At 43.9% G+C, this 20575-nt stretch overlaps 1 protein-coding gene across 1 annotated transcript in view; it reads left to right on the forward strand.

Annotated features, from left to right (window-relative positions):
* Positions 1-2983: 2983 nt before the first annotated feature.
* Positions 2984-20575, forward strand: part of MYL10 (myosin light chain 10) — a 67390-nt gene continuing 49798 nt past the window's right edge. The window contains exon 1 of the mRNA XM_030186107.1: positions 2984-3083. Coding sequence (XP_030041967.1) covers positions 3081-3083 — 3 coding nt within the window. The 5' untranslated portion in view covers positions 2984-3080. The remainder of the gene's footprint in view (positions 3084-20575) is intronic.

A 20575-nucleotide genomic window follows, 5' to 3' on the forward strand; every position in this document is an offset into this window, starting at 1 on the left:
ATAGATCCTTTTCTTTTACAGTTTCAGGTAAGCCTATGATTCGGAGATTGTTTCGCCTTCCTCTATTCTCTTGGTCGTTGACCTGTTGCATTAGAAGTGCGCATTGTTTCTCAAACTCCAAAATCCTCATGTCTGCCATCTCAGCACGATCCTCCTGGTGCGAAATACGGTTCTCTGCCTGTTGGATACGTGCCCTGACGCTCCAAGGAGTCCCGAATTTGATCCACCGACGTTTGCAGCTTAGATAATTTGTCTTCAAGCACTGCCGATATCTGTTGCACTAAGTCTTTAGTGGACTCTGCCGAGAGACTTGCCGGTGGAGGACTCGCTTGCGTTGCCGCCATCTTGAGGCCCAAGTTCTGTGCGCGGTGCCTTCCTGCCCGCAGGGTCTTTGCGGGCATAACCCCCTGCTCTACCGTTGAAGTGGACATGAGCTCCGTCACAGGGTGCACAGGGACTTAGTCTCGCCGACCGGAATCTTCTAGCCCCGCATAGGGAAGATCTCATAGGTAAATTAAACGATTTTGGGGTGGCTGGAGCGGAGCTTGGCCGAGAGACGTCCGCTCAGCTAAAGAGCATCATGTGAACCCCATTGAGACCCTTTCAAGGAAATAATTTGGTAATTTCTTCTCACAAGAGGCTTTGGTTAGATGTATCTCTGCATTTAGCTGTGTGTCACCAATGCTTTGGAATTCGCTTCTGTTGGATCTAAGGAAGGAAGGGTCTTCATAAGAAGTTCAAAGTTGGTTTAAAGACGTGGCTTTTTAGACACATTTTAAATTTGTAATCTACTATGTAGCAAAAAGGAAGGATGTTTGATCGTGTAAAGGATGTTCCTAATGTGTCACAAACTGTTTTATTGTTTAAAGCAGTGGTTCTCAACCAGTGTGTCAAAACCTGTGAGCAGGTGTGTCACAAAACATTTTGGTGTAGACAGCAAGCCTGTGTTTCCTTTACAACCATCAATGACTGCAAGCTGGGAAGACCAGCAATCTTGAGCATCAGGTTCTTGAAATTCCTGTAACTGGTCCCTATTTCTGCATCCCCACTACCCCCAATAATAACTGATACCTACAGCCCTAACTGAAAATGTTGCAGGTCTGCTGTCCATAGGTTCTGCTTGCTACATTATTTCTGAGTAGCATATTTACAGGTTTTTGTGCTGCTTCACAGTATCTGGCAGTGGAGGGATTTTGTGTTGCTGTTACTGAGATGACAGTAGAATTTGAATATATTGTTTTGTTGTAGGGCGAGTGAGAAATCTGGGACTTGTGTGTTGCATACAGCTTTTTGATATGGGATAGGCAAAGTCATAGTAAACGTAGTTAAACAATGAAATATTTAGACGTGCTTTGTTAAGCTGTGAATTTTAGTGTTCAGTGTGTCACATACATGAATGTTGTCTGTCAGGTGTGTCACAATAGAAGAAAGGTTGAGAACCACCGGTTGAAAGTAATGGTGGAACTGTGCTATTCATTCCCGCCTATTGTTTTTCATTTTTGTCTGTTTTGTCTTGTAAAGTTTGTGAAAGCTTCATTTTATATTTTGTAAAGTGCTCTCATATAATTTGTGAAGGGTGGTATAAACACTACGAAGAAAGAGGCTTATTGCAAATTTATTCAGGATGATATATCCCAAATTTTAATGAAATTGGTCAAGTTTTGACAGTTATGCAGAAAATAAGCTTTGTATAGTTTTTTTTTAATGAAACACAGTCTACATATATTTCTTGCTGTACACGCCATAAATGAATTTTTCAAAAAGGCGGTAAATAAATCCTAATATCTATCTATCTATCTATCTATCTATCTATCATCTATCTATCTATCTATCTATCTATCTATCTATCTATCTATCTATCTATCTATCTATCTATCTATCTTTTCCAAATAAATGGGGCACCATCTGACTGTCTGCTAGTAATACACACAATTTACAGTCCCAGCTGAATTCTAAAATATCAGAGAAATATCTGTTGCTACTTCTTCTCCCATTTGTGGCTTTAGATTTCACAATATCAAGCAAATGAGATGTAAGTCTGGTCTGAAGGCTCAGGGGATAGTGCTGCATGCCGCCATAATGAAGGTCCTGCACTGGCTGAGGCTGGGGACACCCCAGAAACAGCATTCATATCCTTGGGGAGAAGGGGTGCAGAAGTTCCAGTTATCGTGATTTAGGGATCTTGAGTACAGGCTTCCAGAAGGGACCCTGGCTTCTGTCCCCCAGCCAAGGACTGTTGCTGTTATAGACAGATTAAATTAAGCGGGGAACGGATAAGAACAGGGAATAAAAATCCCTGATAGCTGTGAACGGAGGCTCATGGTTCCAATTGTGTTGGCTGTACAAAGGAGCAGGACGAAACTACTGGGTCAAGAGAAACAAAAGAGTAATAATACATGACAAAGATGAATGTCATAGGTCATTTTATTTTCTTCTTCCTGTGCTAAATAATGAGTTTACGTATGTGCAATGACATTGGAAAACAAACATTGCAGTGCTTTGCTGTACTTAAAAAATGGATGAAGAAGCTGATGCAAGCAAGACCAATCTCCCAGCCAGTAGAAAGAATGAGGACAATCATGCCTGCATCCAGCTAAGAAAAGTTCTCCATTAGCTGACCTGGAGCTCCTTTGCTCACACCTCCACGGTCAAGACCCTGAGTAGAAACTTCCATTCAGCAACATCCCCAGTTCTGAGCAGTCCCAAAACTTTGTGACTCTCTGTTTCCTTGTTCAAGGGAGCAGAATGCTGTGGGTAAGCTGTGTTACCAGCTTCTTTGACCGGGTCCTCCCAGGAGCATGAGCACATGAGAAGCATTGGCTCACTGTGCAGCCTGTGCCCACCTGCCTCTACTGTACTTATGGACTGCACCATTTCTGCGAAAAGCAACTGCCCTGCATGGGTCAGATACTTGGAATGGTATTGGGATCCAATTACTGTACTTTCCACCCTACATCTATTGTCTAAACTTGGAGCAGGCATATTTTTACTCTTCTGTGACACTATATATAAAGAGACAATCTCTATTGTGTTAGCTGGCTTACCACTGGGCACAGAAGGGCAGAGAGAAGAGCAGCATCATGGTAGGATTTTTTCCATGCTTTCCCCTTCTCTCGCTCGCTCTCTCTTTCTTCCTTTAGCCACAGGACACTGCTCCGCAGTAGGACTGATAATAACAAGATAGATGTGTTGAACTGTCTGCTTTATGTGCAGAGACCCTGTCTTCTGTAGTCAGCCTTATTCTGTATTTGTAAACCTGCTGTCCTGATCAAGGTATTTCCAACTCTTTAGCATTCTGAATCCCCAAACATGCGTTCTGTCTGTACACGTGTGTGCATGTACAAAGCGTGCAGGGTGCAGGTCTTCAGCTTGCTGTGTGGTGGGGGCAGCAGGGAAATGATGCTACAGCACACAGGTAGAAGTATATAGTCTTATGGGGGGGGGGGGGGGGGGAGAGAATCTGCAGAAGTCAGGAAAAGCACCCTGCTCCTTGATTGTAGAAGTTCAAATCTTTTCAGCTTTTACCAGTTTACTTTACCACATCTGAGCAGGTAAACTGCCTTTTTTCTGTAGCTTGCTGCTGATCTGCTTCAAGTATATTAAGAATAAAAGTTTACGTGGCTCGACTGCTGAGCCAAGCAGATGAAAGGCAGCGAGCAGTACAGGGTTGTGACATTTTTAACCAAGCTGCCGAAAAAGTACAGGAAAAAAGGGACTTGAAAGGAAGCTTAAACTAGGGTAGTTCTTCCCCTCTTTGAACACATATGGTATCCCTATATTAAATATTCATACATGCAGATGGGAAGAGAGGTGAAATTCAGATTCCAGGCTTGTGGTTAGATGGTGTTCTGGAGTAAGTATTCCAAATATCTTACATTTGGGATATCACTGAATTTGATATTTCCTGCAGACAAACATGGGAAATGCAGAGTCTGCTCGCAGGTTTTGACATATCTGTGGCACGGTGCTTGCTTAGAGTGGTATCTCAGTCTACTTGCACAACGCCAGCTCTGACCGGTAGGATTGTGCTGAGCAAGCTCAGGGTCACCATGACACAGCGATAATCAGATGATGGCTTATCCACAGCTTGAGACTTTTTGGTGCTCACAGGGTGGCCCTTCCACCACCACTAAATAAAATGGAGGTAGTAATGAAATATGAAGACCAGAGCTCTGAGATCCCTATCTGCATTTGGGGCCCCTTTTACGAAGCCGCGTAGGTGCCAATGCATGCCCAATGTGCGCCAAATTGGACTTCCCGCCCGGTTACCACGTGGCCCTTGTGGTAATTTCAATTTCGGTGTGCGTCCACTACGCACGTGTGAAAAATATTTTTTATTTTCATGTAACGCGTAGCAGATGCGCGCCAAGTGGCATCTGACACATATAAGTCATTATTGCCCAAATTTTTTACCGCTAGGTCTATGGGTATTGAGTCTTCTGGACTACTGTAATTCCTTATATGCGGGTTGCAAGGCTCAAACCATTAAGAGACTCCAGACTGCCCAGAACACCGCAGCCAGACTGATATTCGGTAAGGCGAAATATGAAAGTGCCAGACCCCTTAGAGAAAGGCTACACTGGCTTCCATTGAAAGATCGTATTGCATTCAAGTTATGCACCTTGGCTCATAAAATTATTTATGGAGATGCCCCATCTTACATGTCAGACCTAATACATTTGCCAGAGAGAAATAACAAAAGTTCATCACGCACCTTCTTAAACCTCCACTATCCCAACTGCAGAGGACTTAAATTTATTTAATTTTTATTTATTTGTAGCATTTATACCCCGCTCTTTCCCGCTCAATAGCAGGTTCAGTGCGGCTTACAAGGTGTGGTACAAAGTCTCACGTAGATGACACAAAGTATGGTACAAAGTCTCAAGAGATGTTCAAGTTATAAAGAGTAGAACAATATGAAGAGATGTGGGGGAGAGGATTGGAGTATAGGTAGTGCTGATGGTGAGGAATTAAGTTCAAGAGTTAAGTTGGGTTGTTTGGGTAAGCTTGTTTGAAGAGGTAAGTTTTCAGCATGCATTTTCAATACATGCATCTAGCTTTTCATACATCTGCACACAACTATGGAATGAACTACCGACTACCATAAGAACAACATACGACCTGATGACCTTCCGGAAGCTACTAAAGACTTACCTGTTTAAAAAGACGTACAAAATGATGCCCCTTAAGGAACTGACACCTAAGCTTCACCAGTTCAGTTATATTGGAACTTTTTTAATTTGTCTATTTTAATTTACACCCTAATTTACTGAACATTTATTTTGTCATGACAGTTATGTTACAACTATTTATTCACTTCTTATTTACATAATTTTACTAAGCAACTTAATAGCAACAATTCTGAAATTCTTCTTCGTTAATATGACTGCCATGAGATTCTTATGCACCTTATCTGTTATTTATATTTTGACTTCTTATTCCGTCAATGTGATTGTTGTTGTATTATATTGTAAGCCACATTGAGCCTGCAATTAGGTGGGAAAATGTGGGATATAAATGCAGCAAAAAAAAAAAAATAAATAATAATAATGTCTCAGATCCAAAATGGACACGCGGAAATTTTGATTTTGCTGCATGTCCATTTTCGGGGGGGGGGGGGGGGGGGGGGGGGGGGGGGGTGAAGAGACCTTTTTTACAGGTGCGCTGAAAAATGATTCTGCGTGTGCCGAAAACCCGCACCTACACTACCGCAAGCCATTTTTCAGTGTGCCTTTGTAAAAGGACCCCTTAAGTAGTTCAAAAGATAATAAATTCTAACTCAAGCTAGAATAGAAGTGGGAGTGGGTGAAATACGTTGTACACCTGGTACTGCAAACGTTCTCTTGGCTAACAGAGAGATGGGTAATAGATCGTCTGCAAAAGTTCCACAGTGCTTTTGTGTGTGACATTTGCTTATTAAATATCTTTTGAGGCAGTGTGTTCCCCAGGGCGGAAATTCATTTCTTGAGCAAAGAGAAAAGGTATGCAGCTTTCTCTTTGGTTTGCAAGATTCCTGGTAGAATGTTTTCATGCATATTCATTTCCAGGAGGATCTATTCCAAGCGCTAGGTGAGTGAGTTTCAAAACATGGGCGTTTCTCTCCCACATTTTACAGTGATTTAACTCTGCTGCAGACAGTTCAAAACCTAGGCTTCTGCATCTTTTTTGCTCCATTCATGGCATGCGTTGAATATGCAAGAAAAATGGAAGGTTCGCCATTTGCAAAAAAATGTTTACACCTCAGAAGATAGAAGATAGGCAGAAACGTGCACGCCCAGGTTGTGCAGTTGTGGAAAAGACTAAATTCGCTCCCTGTGCATTACCAAAATGTAATTTAGATGGATGCATGCGCACTTTTTCATTTTTTTATCTGGAAGTTTCTTTGTGCCTCTTTGGACCTCCAGCTCAGTCAGAACCATGGCTGGGATCCTGATACCAGGAGGCTTCCTTTGCAACTATTGGGGGATTTAGCTCCCTCTACCCCTTCCTCCAAAGCACCTAGGGTCCCTTTTACTAAGCCACGTAGGCGCCTACGAGCACCCAATATGCATCAATTTGTAGTTACCGCCCGGCTACTGCAAGGCCCAGGCGCTAATTTAATTTTTTATGTGGGTCTGCTATGCGCGTCGGAAAATAATTTTTATTTTCCTGCATGCGGTGGAAACCGGGCAGTAATCATCATTCTATGCGTGTACACAATCACCGCACAGCACAGTTATTGCGTGAGACCTTACCTCTAAGTCAATGGCTGGCGGTAAGGTCTCAGACCCAAAATGGATGTACACCAATTTTTATTTTGCTGCATGTCCATTTTCGGCAAAAATTTTAAAAAGGCTTTACAGCAGTGGCGTAGCCACAGGTGGGCCTGGGTGGGCCAGGGCCCACCCACTTAGGGCTCAGGCCCACCCAACAGTAGTACACATTTAGTGGTAGCTGGTGGGGATCCAAAGCTCTGTCAGCTGAAGACATCCCCCTGATAGTAATTAAAATGCTGCTCTCCATGATATTGGCACCTGTGCATGCTCAGTTTTCAGCGCATGCCTACTGCAGACTGCCAAGGTGGAAAGAAACATTTTCCCGCCAGCTCAGATATTTTTCTGGTGGGGGTTGGGAAGAACACTTGGTGCCCACCCATTTCTTGCCTAGGCCCACCCAAATTCTGTTGTCTGGCTACGCCCCTGCTTTACAGGCACACTGTAAAATGGATCGGCGTGCGCCCAAAACATGCACCTACACTAGCGCAGTCCATTTTTTGGCGCACCTTATTAAAGGACCCCCTAGTGTGGTCATTGTAGTGATGGTCCTGCTTCTTCTGGAACCCTGTAATCAAGGGTCCCTGAATCCAGCTACTAGGTGTCACTCTTGAGTGGTGCCCTGGCTCTTCTCCCTCCCTCCCAGGTCTGTAAATGCTGAACAGTAGTAGTATGTACCATATGTACCATAACCGAGTTGCCAGGTGGGTCCACTTGCCAACACTTATGCCAAGAAAACCATTTTTCTGTGAATATTCACTAGGGTGGCTTAATTATCTTATCTACAGCATGAGAAAAAAATATCTGAAGTGGTTTAAAAATTTGGCAGAACTCGGGCTTTTCCTGTTTCCAAAAAGATTACCAGTGAGGATACTCTGCACAAACAGAAATCAAGCGAGATACGGTCCATGTTAACCTGTTTGCCGTAGGGTTGGTTATTTATGGCTGTCTGCCTTTGGAATGACAGGTGATCCCAGAGCTGCAACTTACTCAGTTCCAGGAGGAACATTTAAAGCCGGTCCTGGATTTCTTACAGATCCTCTCTTGATTTCCATGGGTAGAATTAAAGGCTACAAATACCTCATCCTGCATCAGGGTTTCAAATCCAGGACTGGCTTACAGTATTCCTCCTGGAACTGAATAAATTGGCAGCTATGATCCTTTTGGGTGGCCAGCAGGATGGCATATCACGAAGCAGTAGCAGCCACAAATGGTGACAGCTCTTCTAAAATCTAAATGCCCACCTCTCTGCTGAAAGAATGAAAAGCAACGAGCATCTTTAACCGGAGGAGGTGGTAATTGTTTATTAATCCTGAGGAAATGTACTTGTAATTATGGAAGCTGAACTCTGTGGGGAGTTTGTTCCCTCTGGATGTCTGAGGGGATCTATGAATAGCAGAAAGGTTTTAAAGCATCACAATATTTCAGCTGTGCAGGAAAGCTTCTTTGAAAGGATTAGGGCAGACAAAGCAGTACAGTGAAAATAATTACTAGTTTGCCTTGGAGCTGTTGGGCCCTGACATACTAAAGAGAGTGGCAGGGTTGGGGAAGATAATGTTTGCTCTTGGCAAGACGAGGGACCACACAGATTGTAAAGAGCTTCCGCTGAATACGCCAGTTTGTGCTGTTAATACGGAATGCAGGGTATCCTGAGAGCACCCCCCCCCCCCCCAGGTCTGCTCTGTGAAAGGATTCAGATGAGGGCTGGTGCTGAGAGGAGGGAGTGGGGCTCAATTCTACACCCCATGTGTATCTGAGAAACCACGTTTCTGGTACTTTGCTGGGTGACTTGGAATGTATCATCTCTGAGCTCTGAAAATCCTGCATTTTGATGAAATAGGGGGGCGAGGGTGTCTCTGTAATGTAGTGCCCCCTGTGTCCATCGGTAGTGGTATGTTTCTGCCACATAGGGCCTAGCTCCCAGAACCGTATGGGCTTCTCCTAGCCCTAAATGCCAAAGTACTGTGGGGCAGCGTCAAGGCCGGGAAGCAACTTATTGGGATTTGAATAAAGGAAAACAGGTTTTGAGCTCAAGCTGTTTAAGAAAACACACAATGGAAATACCCTAATATTTCTGTCCCAGTTTTGGCCAATGGAGAAATTAAATACGAACAAATCAATAGCATGAATGGAAAGATTGTTTGAAATTGTCTATTTTTCCCTACCCAGTTCTACATTCATTCATTACAGAGTGCCAGATTTTTTGCCCAACCTGTTTTAATAATACCCTTCACAGTTTATCAATGGTTCTTGACTCAGTCCTTTGGATATACCTAGCTAGTCAGGTTGTCAAGATATCCACAATGAATATGCATGAGATTGATTTGCATATAGTGGAAATAATGTATGCAAATTAATCATATCTTCCTTGTGGATATCTTGAAGACCTGACTAAGCTAGGTGTGTCCCCAGGGCCAGGCTGAGAACTCTTGCAATGGGGTTGCTAAGGCATAGAAAGGAATGTACTGCCCATACCAAAATGCGCTAAAGCAGTGGTTTATAAACCATCCTGGGGATCCCCAGCCAGACAGGTTTTCAGGATAAACACAATGATTATGCACGAGAGAAATCTGAATGTAATGAAGGCAGAGCATGCAAATCTTTCTCAAAAATATTTACTAAACCTCTAACTAGCTAGAAATCCCCCAGGCCAGGTACAGGAATCCTTATCAGGCTGCAGTGGTGATTCCCAACCAAATGCGTAGGACACACTTAGCCAGTCTGATTTTTAGGATATTTAAATTAATAAGCATGGGATAGATTTGCATGTAATGGAGGCAATGCATGCGAATTTCTCTCATGCATATTCTTTGTGGAAAGGCTGAATTCCAAACTGGCTTGGTGTGTTCTGAGGACTGAATTGAGAACCAGTGACCTAAAGAACCTCCAGTCCTCAGAGCAGGGGCAGAGCCAGACACCCAATTTTATGCGGGATTGAGCCCCAAGTGGGTGAGCACAGGAACCCCACCTGGCATCTCCCCCAGGTGATCAGGCATCTCTTAACTTCACTCCCCAACCCCCCCACCCCCCAGTACCTTTTAAATCCCTCAGTACTGGGCCGGCAGCGAATCATACCTTCTCATGCCGGCCCTGAGCCTTCCCTCTGACAAAACTTCCTGGACATTGTGTCAAAGGGAAGGCTCATGGCCAGCACGAGCAGTTGAAATGAGTCACTGCTTGCTACTGGATTGAAAAGGTATTGGGGGGTGGAGGCAGTTGGGGAGGAAGTTAAGAGATGTTGGATCACCAGGAGTCTTCAAGCTGGTGGGGCTTTGGGATTCCTGCCAGTCACAAACCAGCTGTGCCTTTGCTGGGTGGGCCTGTGCCGACCCAGGCCCACCCACAGCTATGTCCCACTCTAGTCAGATTTTCAGCATATCCATAATAGATACACATGAGAGAGATTTTGAGGCTGTGTATACAGATCTATCTCATGCATAACCATTAGCGTATCCTGAAAACCTGAACAGTGTGCAAGCCTTGAGGGCAGAGGTTTCCAACCCCTGGCCTAAAGGCTCACTTTCTTGTCCTGAAAAAGGATATACATACTTTCCCAGCCTTGGCATCTGAGTAGGGCTTCCCAAATTTGTTCTGGGGTCCCCACATCCAGTTGGGTTTTCAAGAAAGTGGATGAGATAAATTTCTGTACACTGAGTCTCTAATATATATGACTATCTCTTGTCTGATCATGTAAATGTCTTGAAAACCAGATTAGCTGTTGGGTTCCTCAAAAAAGGGTTTGAGATGCCCTGAACTAGGGTCTTGTTTTATTTTCTGTAGTGTGTTGCCAAGAGGTTATAGTTTAAACATCACTAAGCCTTAGAAGGACCTCACCGTTTTTCACCGAAGTAATTCTACTGAGAATGAGCTATTTAGTTTCCTTTGTTCTGCAAAACTAGGAGACATGCAATCAACATAGGCAGAGGAATAATTCTACCCCAATTCAGTCCAAATATTTTTAACTGGCAAAAAAAAAAAAATTCATAAGACAAATATCTCCAGATAGTGGCCCTTTTAGGCATTTTGTAGAAATGTGCTCTGGCACTCGCTCTGCTGGTTCTTTATTATTTTGCACAACTTGTCTGGCACCGACATTATAAAGATATCATTAGATTAACACCGCAGGAGGGCAAGGAAGCAGAAATAATACTTGGAAAAAAAGGGTGTGACAGGCTGAGGCTAGGAATGGCATCAAAGAGCTGAATGCATGTTAGCTGATGGAGACACACTCTCCTTTCTTTGCTGTAAATCTGTTTCCGTATTAAAGACATCTGAGACACACTGAGTCGAGCTGAGTAAGTGTTAATATTTGCAGTATTACAAAGTGATTAGTGGCTGCTGTGAATTTTCACATTTGATTACTCAGTGTGGTGAACCATTTCATTCCTCGCAGTGAGATGATTTAACAATTGCAGTCGAGATATTAACAGGCTTCTGCCAGCAAAGCTAGGTTCTTTCAGCTGCTTCTCTGGATCTCGGAGAGCCCTGGCAGTAAGCACAGTCACAGGGTTGGCCCATAGCATCCTTGCCAAAATTGTTCTGGAAAAGAAAACCGAACTTGGAAAAGGGCCTCTTTAACAGAAGCCAAGGCGTTGAGGTATGTCATATAATGTTTGATATACTTTCAACAAGTAGAGTGATGGTGCTTTTGTCAAAGCATAACGAGTCAATCCAAAAATAATCTCAGTATTTATTTTAAGCATTCACTATATTCTCATTTTTACGTTAATAAGTACAGTCAAGTTCTTCTTATGCACAATATGCTTGTCTGCAACTGGACAAGCACTCATCCCTTGCAACAAGCTGTGTTTCAATCTGATGACCTGTCTCAAACTTGAGAACATCCAAAATCATCAGGTCAACAGAATGAAAATCCCCTTTGACAGGTCTTCCAAGAGAGTGCAAAAAGGAAGCTAGCAGCCTCTCTACTGTCATCATGAAAAAGCCGAAGACAACGTACACAAACAAAAACAATTTCTTCACACAACCTATATTCCCCTGGATTCTATATAGAAATGGTGCACAAAGTTACTTGTGCAAAATTGTGCACTATCCTGAGATGCACGTGCAATTAAATAGGCTAAGAAGCCCATTAGTGTCATAAGAACATAAGAATAGCCATACTGGGTCAGACCAATGGCCAATCCAGGTCACAAGTACCTGGCAGAAACCCAATTAGTAGCAACATTCCAAGCTACCAACCCCAGGGCAAGCAGTGGTTTCCCCATCTGCATTTCAATAACAGACTATGGACTTTTCCTCCAGGAACTAGTCCAAACATTTTAAAAACCCAGATACGCTAACTGCATTACCAAATCCTCCGGCAACGAGTTCCAGAGCTTAACTCTTCTTTGAGTGAAAAAATATTTCCTCCTATTTGTTTTAAAGGTATTTCCATCAATTTCACTGAGTGTCCCCTGGTCTTTGTACTTTTTGACTGAGTGAAAAATCGATTCACCTACAACCGCTCCACACCACTCAGGATTTTGTAGACCTCAATCATATCCCCACTCAGCCATCTCTTTTCCAAGCTGAGGAGCCCTGACCTCTTTAACCTTTCCTCATATGGGAGCAATTTAATCCCCTCTATCATTTTGGTCACTCTTCTTTGAATCTTTTCTAATTTTGCTACATCTTTTTTGAGATACGGCGATCAGAACTGAACGCAATGCTCAAGGTGAGGTTGCACCATGGAGCGATATAGAGGCATTTTAAATATTCTTGGTCTTATTTTGCATCCCTTTCCTAATAATTCCTAGCATCATGTTTGCTTTTTTGGCCACTGCCGCACACTGGGCAGAAGATTTCAGCATATTGTCTGCAATGACACCTAGATCTTTTTCTTGAGTGCTGAGTCCTAAGGTGGACCCTAGCACCAGGTAACTATGACTTGGATTATTCTTCCCAATGTGCATCACTTTGCATTTGTCCACATTAAGTTTCATCTGCCATTTGGATGCCTGGTCTTCCAGCTTCCTAAGGTCTTCCTGCAATTTTTCACAATCTGCATGCGTTTTGACAACTTTGAATAGTTTCGTGTCATCTGCAACTTTAATCACCTCGCTTGTCATTCTGATTTCCAGATCATTATAAATATGTTAAATAGCACCTGTCCCGGTACAGATTCCCTGCGGCACTCCACTATTCACTCTCCTCCATAGAGAAAACGTCTACGTAACCCTATCTTTTGTTTTCTGTCCAATAACCAATTCCTAATCCAGAAAAGGACATTGCCTCCTGTCCCATAAGGAGTGATGGGACAGGAGGCAATGTCCTTTTCTCAGTCAATTTTCTCAGGAGTCTCTCATGAGGTACATTGTAAAAACGTTCTGAAAATCCAGATACACTGCATCAACCAGCTCACCTTTATCCACATGTTTATTTATGCCTTCAAAGACATGAAGCAAATTGGTGAGGCAAGACTTCCCTTGGCTGAACCCATGCTGACTCTGCACCATCAAACCATGATTATCTACGTGCTCCCTAATTTGATTCTTTATACAGTTACAGTTAATTGGCTTATAGCCTGCTAATACCATCAAACAAGTTTAAAGTGGGTTACAACTAGGAAAACTAGATTACATACAAAATTAGGATGTAACATTAAAAAAAAGAATTCACATATGACTTACTAATCACCATCTTGCAAATTCTCATAAACTATCAGACAATGACAAATTGAAGCAACTATGATTCCTTTCCTTACTACTTATTTATAAAACAAACAGGTTTTAAATCTTTTTTTAAAACCACTAAGTGTTTGCTTTAATGTAGATGGAAGAAAGTTCCATAAGCTAGCTGCCTGATATGAGAATAAAGATGTGAACAGTTTCTTAGAAGTAATCCCTTGGAAACTAGTAAAAGAGAGTGAGGATGAACTATGAGTATTACAGTATTTTCTAGATATCAAAAATCACACCAAACAAATCATGTATTGAGGAATTATTCCTGATACAATCTTGAATACTAGACATCCCAATTGAAAGAAAGCCATAGCCTCAACTGGAAGCCAGTGCAGTGTAATAAAAAAGGAGTACATAAGTACGTAAGTATTGCCATACTGGGACAGACCAAAGGTCCATCAAGCCCAGCATCCTGTTTCCAACAGTGGCCAATCCAGGTCACAAATACCTGGCAAGATCCCAAAAAAGTATAAAACATTTTATACTGTTTATCCCAGAAATAGTTGATTTTCCTTTAGGAAGCTGTCCAGACCTTTTTTAAACTCTGCTAAGCTAACCGCCTTTACCACATTCTCTGGCAATGAATTCCAGAGTTTAATTACATGTTGAGTGAAGAAATATTTTCTCTGATTCGTTTTAAATTTACCACTTTGTAGCTTCATCGCATGCCCCCTAGTCCTAGTATTTTTGGAAAGCGTAAACAGACGCTTCACGTCTACCCGTTCAACTCCACTGATTATTTTATAGACCTCTATCATATCTCCCCTCAGCCGCCTTTTCTCCAAGCTGAAGAGCCCTAGCCACTTTAGCCTTTCCTCATGGGGAAGTCGTCCCATCCCCTTTATCATTTTCATCGCCCTTCTCTGCACCTTTTCTAATTCCACTATATCTTTTTTGAGATGCGGCGACCAGAATTGAACACAATATTCGAGCTGCGGTCGCACCATGGTGCGATACAAAGGCATTATAACATCCTCATTTTTGTTTTCCATTCCTTTCCTAATAATACCTAACATTCTATTTGCTTTCTTAGCCGCAGCAGCACACTGAGCAGAAGGTTTCAACGTATCATCAACAACGACACCTAGATCCCTTTCTTGGTCTGTAACTCCTAACTTGGAACCTTGCATGACGTAGCTATAATTCGGGTTCCTCTTTCCCACATAAATCATTTTACATTTGCTCACATTAAACGTCATCTGCCATTTAGACGCCCAGTCTCATAAGGTCCTCTTGTAATTTTTCACAATCCTCCCGTGATTTAACAACTTTGAATAACTTTGTGTCATCAGCAAATTTAATTACCTCACTAGTTACTCCCATCTCTAGGTCATTTATAAATATGCTAAAAAGCAGCAATCCTAGCACAGACCCCTGGGGAACCCCACTAACTACCCTTCTCCATTGAGAATACTTACCTTTCAGATTTTTTAAAGGAGAGAATCATATGTACAGCCACTTTTTGAATGGTCTGAATTCTTCTCAATAATTGCTTAGATATCCCTAAGTATACAATATTGCAGTAATCTAACTTGCTAACCACCCAAGTTTGAACCACCAGTTTAAATATATCTTCCATTAGACATTTTTGAATGCCTTTTAATTTTATCATAACATAAAACGAGCTTCCTGTGAGAGAGTTAATCTGACCTTCCTTAGAAAGCTTTTCATCCAACACCATACCCAGAATTTTAACTGAGCGATCTAACCGGGCAGTAAGCAGCTAGCACAGGTAAGCACCACGTGGTAGAAAATAGAAATGGAATTACCCAGGGCGGTAATTCCATTTCTATTTTCTACCACGTGGCGCTTACCTGTGCTGGCAGCTTACCGCCCGGTTAGTGCGAGAGACCTTACCGCTAAGTCAATTGGTGGTGGTAAGATCTCAGCCCGAATATGGACGCACGCTGGTTTAAATTTTGCCACACGTCCATTTGCCGGCACAAAAAAACGCCTGCTTTCCAGGTGTACTGAGCAAATGGACCGGCATGCATCCAACCTGCATGCGACCCTCTACTTATAACTCATACGATCACTATACAACCTTGTATCTGTTATCAACTGACTGGGCAAACGCCTTGACGGTACTATGTAAGCCACATTGAGCCTGAAAACAGGTGGGAAAATGTGGGGTACAAATGTAATAAATAAAACAACATGCCTAATAACATAAATTTTGTTTTTTCTTTATTTAACTTAATGGGCAGCCATCCACTCAGTGATAGTTGAGAAACATCGAGAAATTCTGCTATAGATATCCTTTAAGTCTGCAACAACTGGGAAAACTATAGTTATATCATCAGCATGCATATAGATGGAATAGCCCCCCTTTTCCAAATATTTTCCCAGAGATGATAAAAGTATATTAAATAGTACCAGCGACAAAGGTAAGCCCTGAGGCACACCTGAAGGAGGGAACCAACTTTCAGATAACTTTTCCTTCATCTTAACTTCATAGGGTCTTTGGACCAAAAATCCTCTAAGCCATAAAAGCACCTTACCGGTTATACCAAACCCCTCTAGAATATCAAGCAAAATTTCATCATCGACTAGATCAAATGCACTGGAAAGATTTATTTATTTATTTGTTGCATTTGTATCCCACATTTTCCCACCTATTTGCAGGCTTAATGTGGCTTGCATAGTACCATGATGGCGATCGCCAATTCCGGTGTCAGAAATACAGAGTGGTAATTGCGTTAAAGTTCATGAGTAACAGAGTGCCTTAGGTAGTTGGGGATGAAGAATTAGGTGTCCTGTCCTGGTTCAAGTTTCGTTGTGTTGCAGGGTTCGGGTGCTTAGGTTGGATCGTTGTGGTAAGCCTTCTTGAACAGCTTGGTCTTTAATGATTTCCGAAAGGTTGTTAGGTCATACATTGTTTTCATGATGTTTGGTAGTGCATTCCATATTTGCATCCAGTTGGCCTTTGCATTTAAGATAGCTAATGTTATTCAAAAGTGTAACCAACAAGGTTTCCCTGCTATGATCAGTGCAAAACCCAATTCAAAACGATCCAAATAAATTATCAACTGCTTTGTCACTAAAGCCTCCAATAGTTTTGTAAAGTAAGGAATTGAGGCCACTGGTGTCAGACCTGTGAGTTTTTGTACCAAGTAGAGTGCTGCCGAGCCCGGTACTTGGACCAGGTTCTGCTTGGCGACCGGACAACCCCAGGATTCACCTGCGCTGACCGCCGTTCCCCAGAGGTTGAGCCCCTAGGTCGGGCAGCCTGCAGGGCTTACGAGATGGAGCAGGAAGCGGGGTGATGAACGTGACGGCGAGACAGGCAGCAGGCAAGAGAGTGATCCAGATACAGGCAGAGTCAGTAGGCAGGCAGCAGACACGAGAGTAATCCAAGTACAGGCAGAGTCAGTAGGCAGGCAGCAGACACGAGAGTAATCCAGGTACAGGCTAAGTCAGCAATGAGGAACAAAGTAGAGGAGACGCACACTACTGAGCAAGTAACACCTACCAAAGTAGAAGCCGAAGCAAGGAGTCTAGGGAGAGCTCAGCTGATAAAGTGCTGGCGTCTGACATCAGCAGGGAGAAGGGGCACAGCCAGTGGCGTACCAAGGGGGGGGGGGGGCGGTCCGCCCCAGGTGCATGCCGCTGGGGGGTGCTGCGGCGCGTGCCTGTGGGCTCCAAGTTCGCTACGCTAACTTCGCTGGTTGCTGCAGCTCCCTCCCTCTGCCTCGGAACAGGTTACTTCCTGTTCCGGGGCAGAGGGAGCTGCAGTGAATCAGTGAAGTTAGCGCAGCGAACTCGGAGCCCACAGGCCCATGCCGTGGTACCCTCCCCCCAGCGGCGTACACCCGGGGGGGGGGCGCTGCACCCGGGGGGGGGCGCATCGGCGATCCGCCCCGGGTGTCATCGAGTCTAGGAACGCCACTGGGCACAGCCATAGGACAAGAGCAGGGGAAGGAGGAACCGGAAGACCAATAGGAGGGAAGCAAGGGAAGCCAGGCAGAGGAAGAGCAGACCCAGGTGGGTGGAAGCAAAGCAATTAAGGAGCCTGGATGCCAGGCAGAGAGAGAGCAGAGCCAGGTGCCTGGAAGCAAAGCAATCAAGGAGCCTGCAGCCAGAGATGAACTACACACATGGCTCAGGGCTGTGCCAGTCAAGTGTGCGTGTCGATGGGACCTTGCGCAGCCCGAGGACACCGCTTGTGTTGAGGTAGGGGACATGACAACTGGTCTACAATTAGATGTATCACTCTTAGAAGACAAAGAGTCTTTCAATACTGGTGTCAATATAATCTCAGAAAAGATTATAGGGAAAATACCAGAGGCAAGGGAATTTTTAATCCAACAGAGTAAGACCCCTTTAAACAGTTTAGGTGCTGTTTTCATGAGATAAATGGGACAAACGTCCAGATAACAGTGTGAGTTTCCAAATTTAAAACACAGAGCATCTATTTCATCCAAAGAAACTTTGGAAAAAGCAGACCAGCAAAGGTCAGTTGGGCAACCTTCATCAAAGGAATTAAAAAATCTATCTGAGATTTTATTGTAACTATGCAATATATCATAAAGAATTTTAAATTTTTGTTTGAAAATGAGAGGCCACTTGATTGGCATTAGGTGCCAGTTCCCCAGATTTCTCACAGATAGGTGATGTATCAGTTAGACTATCAACTAACTGAAACAATGTATTCACATTTGAAATATCTCTAGCTATGATAGTGGAGTTATTCTCCTTTTTGGTATGAACATCAGCTTTCTTATACACATTTATCGCTTCTCTCTAGCTACTATTTTGCCCCAGTGGCATAGCCAAGGGTGGGCCTGGGTGGGCCTAGGCCCACCAACTGAAAACTCCCAACAACTGTCCCTCCTGCATACCTTGTAAATAGCACATCTTCGCTGCAGCAAGCAGTGACTGATACATACTGCTCACACTAGCCCCACAGCCTTCCCTCTGACATATTCCCGCCCATGTGGAAACAGGAAGTTGCATCAGTGGGAAGGCTGTGGGGCCAACATGAGCAGTGTGTATTAGTTGCTGCTCGCTGCCGGTGAAAATCTGCTATTTTAAAGGTATGCAGGAGAGGTGGGATGTTTGAGAGACCATATGGCATGCAGGTGAGAGAAGGAGAGACCAAATCATCTGTGGGACAGGGCGGGGGTATTCTGGCCACCATCTTGGCCCCAGGCCCACCCAAAATTGGGTGTCTGGCTATGCCCCTGTTTTGCCCAGCACTGATGTCAGGCTTACCGGTCTGTAATTTCCCGAGGACCAAATCGCCCCTGGAACCCTTTAAAAAAATTGCCATTACATTGGCCGCTCTCCAAATCTTCAGGTATTACAGATGATTTTTATGCACAAGGACAGAAATTTTATCTACCCCACCTGTCCTCACTGGAATCTAACCCATACTCACTTGTACCTGCTAAGATCCATTCTATCCCCACCCATCCTCGCAATTAATCTCCTCCTCCCCACCCATACCTTCTCTTACATGAGTACGTAGCTGTGGAATGCATTGCCTACAGCCCTGAAAGCAATTGACGAATTAACTAGCTTCCGCAAATCTTTGAAGACTCATCTCTTCAACAAGGCCTAATAAGAGAACCCACAGCCTCACAACATTACCTCACCAATATTCCCAATTATTACAACATTACCTCACCAATATTCCCAATTATTACAACATTACCTCACCAATATTCCCAATTATTAAAGTCCACCTTCCATACCATCCGCATAACACCTTCCTTCTTTCTTCCTTTACTTAATCTCTGTACAATACTAAGTGTTTTTGTTATCATGAAATGACTATACCATAACAAACTATGTAAGCCACATTGAGCCTGCAAATAGGTGGGAAAATGTGGGATACAAATGCAATAAATAAATGAAAAGAAATACCTGCAGGAGTCAACACTTTTACTTATTCACTTGCAGCTCTCCATTTCCTCTCGACCCCCAATAGCCTCCAACATCTTTATTGGGCAGTATTCACTATTCAACCAATGAGCATTCCAAGCATCAGTCTGATATTCTGGCTGCCTCTCTGAAATCCTGCAGAAATCCTGCAGCAACTTCTTCTATCCCCACGGGAATCCCACAGCAACTTCTCCCACTTCTTTGGGAATCCCATGGATTCCCCCGATCTCCAATCCCGTGCAGCTGTCTTTAAGTGACTTGAGCATGTAGAAAGGTTTTACACCCTCACTTAGGTTCTTCTGAAATTGTTGGACCTGCATAAAACTAGGTGCTCTGAAAGCATAGCATCTACTTTTGTGCAATGTAGACATTGGAGATCCTGGGGGCAGAGAATAAGCTGAATGAGGACAGGAACAGCATTTACACAAACATTTTATATTAGTAAAAGAGGCCCGTTTCAAACAACCCCCTCCTCCCTCCACCCCCCTCTTCTCCCTCCCTCCTCTCCCTCCCCCTCCTCCTCCCCCCTCCTCCCTCTCCACCCCTCCTCCCGACCCCCCTCTTCCCCTCCTCCTCTGACCCCCTCCTCCCTTCCTCCTCCCCCTCCCTCCTCTCCCCCTCTCCCTCCTCAGGACCCCCCACCTCTCTGTCTTGTCAGGACCTCCCTCCCCCCTCTCTCTCGTCTCAGGACCCTCCCCCTCCCGTCTCAGGACCCCCCCCCCTCTATCCATGCCCCCCCTCCTCCGATTTCCGCCACCCAGCGCCTCCCTCCCTCTGTGTCTGTGGCCTGCAAGTGCAAGGAGGATGTGTGCTGTTTAAAAAGTTTTATCTCCTGCTCGTCCGCCAACACTGAAGTGCAGCAAGCACAGACGCCGCTTCAGACAGGCTGTGGTTTCAGCTGTTCCTCTGGTCCCGCCCTCATTTCCTGTTTGTGGAAACTGAGAGCGATTGCGATTGCTTATGGTTGGCCTGTTCTCCTTCTGACGTCGCGTTTCTTTCCCTGGCAACTATACAGAGTTCCCTTGAGGGCAGGGCAGTGATCGGGAGTGCGATTACGAACCCTACGAACACTACGCAGCTTCACTGCCATGCTGCCACAGAGTCAGCTTCAGAACGTTGGAGGTGCGAATTATTATATTAGATAATCCACACATATGCACTGATTCTTACTGGACTATATACACATGAAGTTATGTCTGCCTTGCAGCGGATGTAACTTTTGCTGTAATTTAGGGCAGGCACATTTAGTAGGGT

Source organism: Microcaecilia unicolor, chromosome 13, assembly GCF_901765095.1.
Source record: "Microcaecilia unicolor chromosome 13, aMicUni1.1, whole genome shotgun sequence".
Lineage (NCBI taxonomy): Eukaryota > Metazoa > Chordata > Amphibia > Gymnophiona > Siphonopidae > Microcaecilia > Microcaecilia unicolor.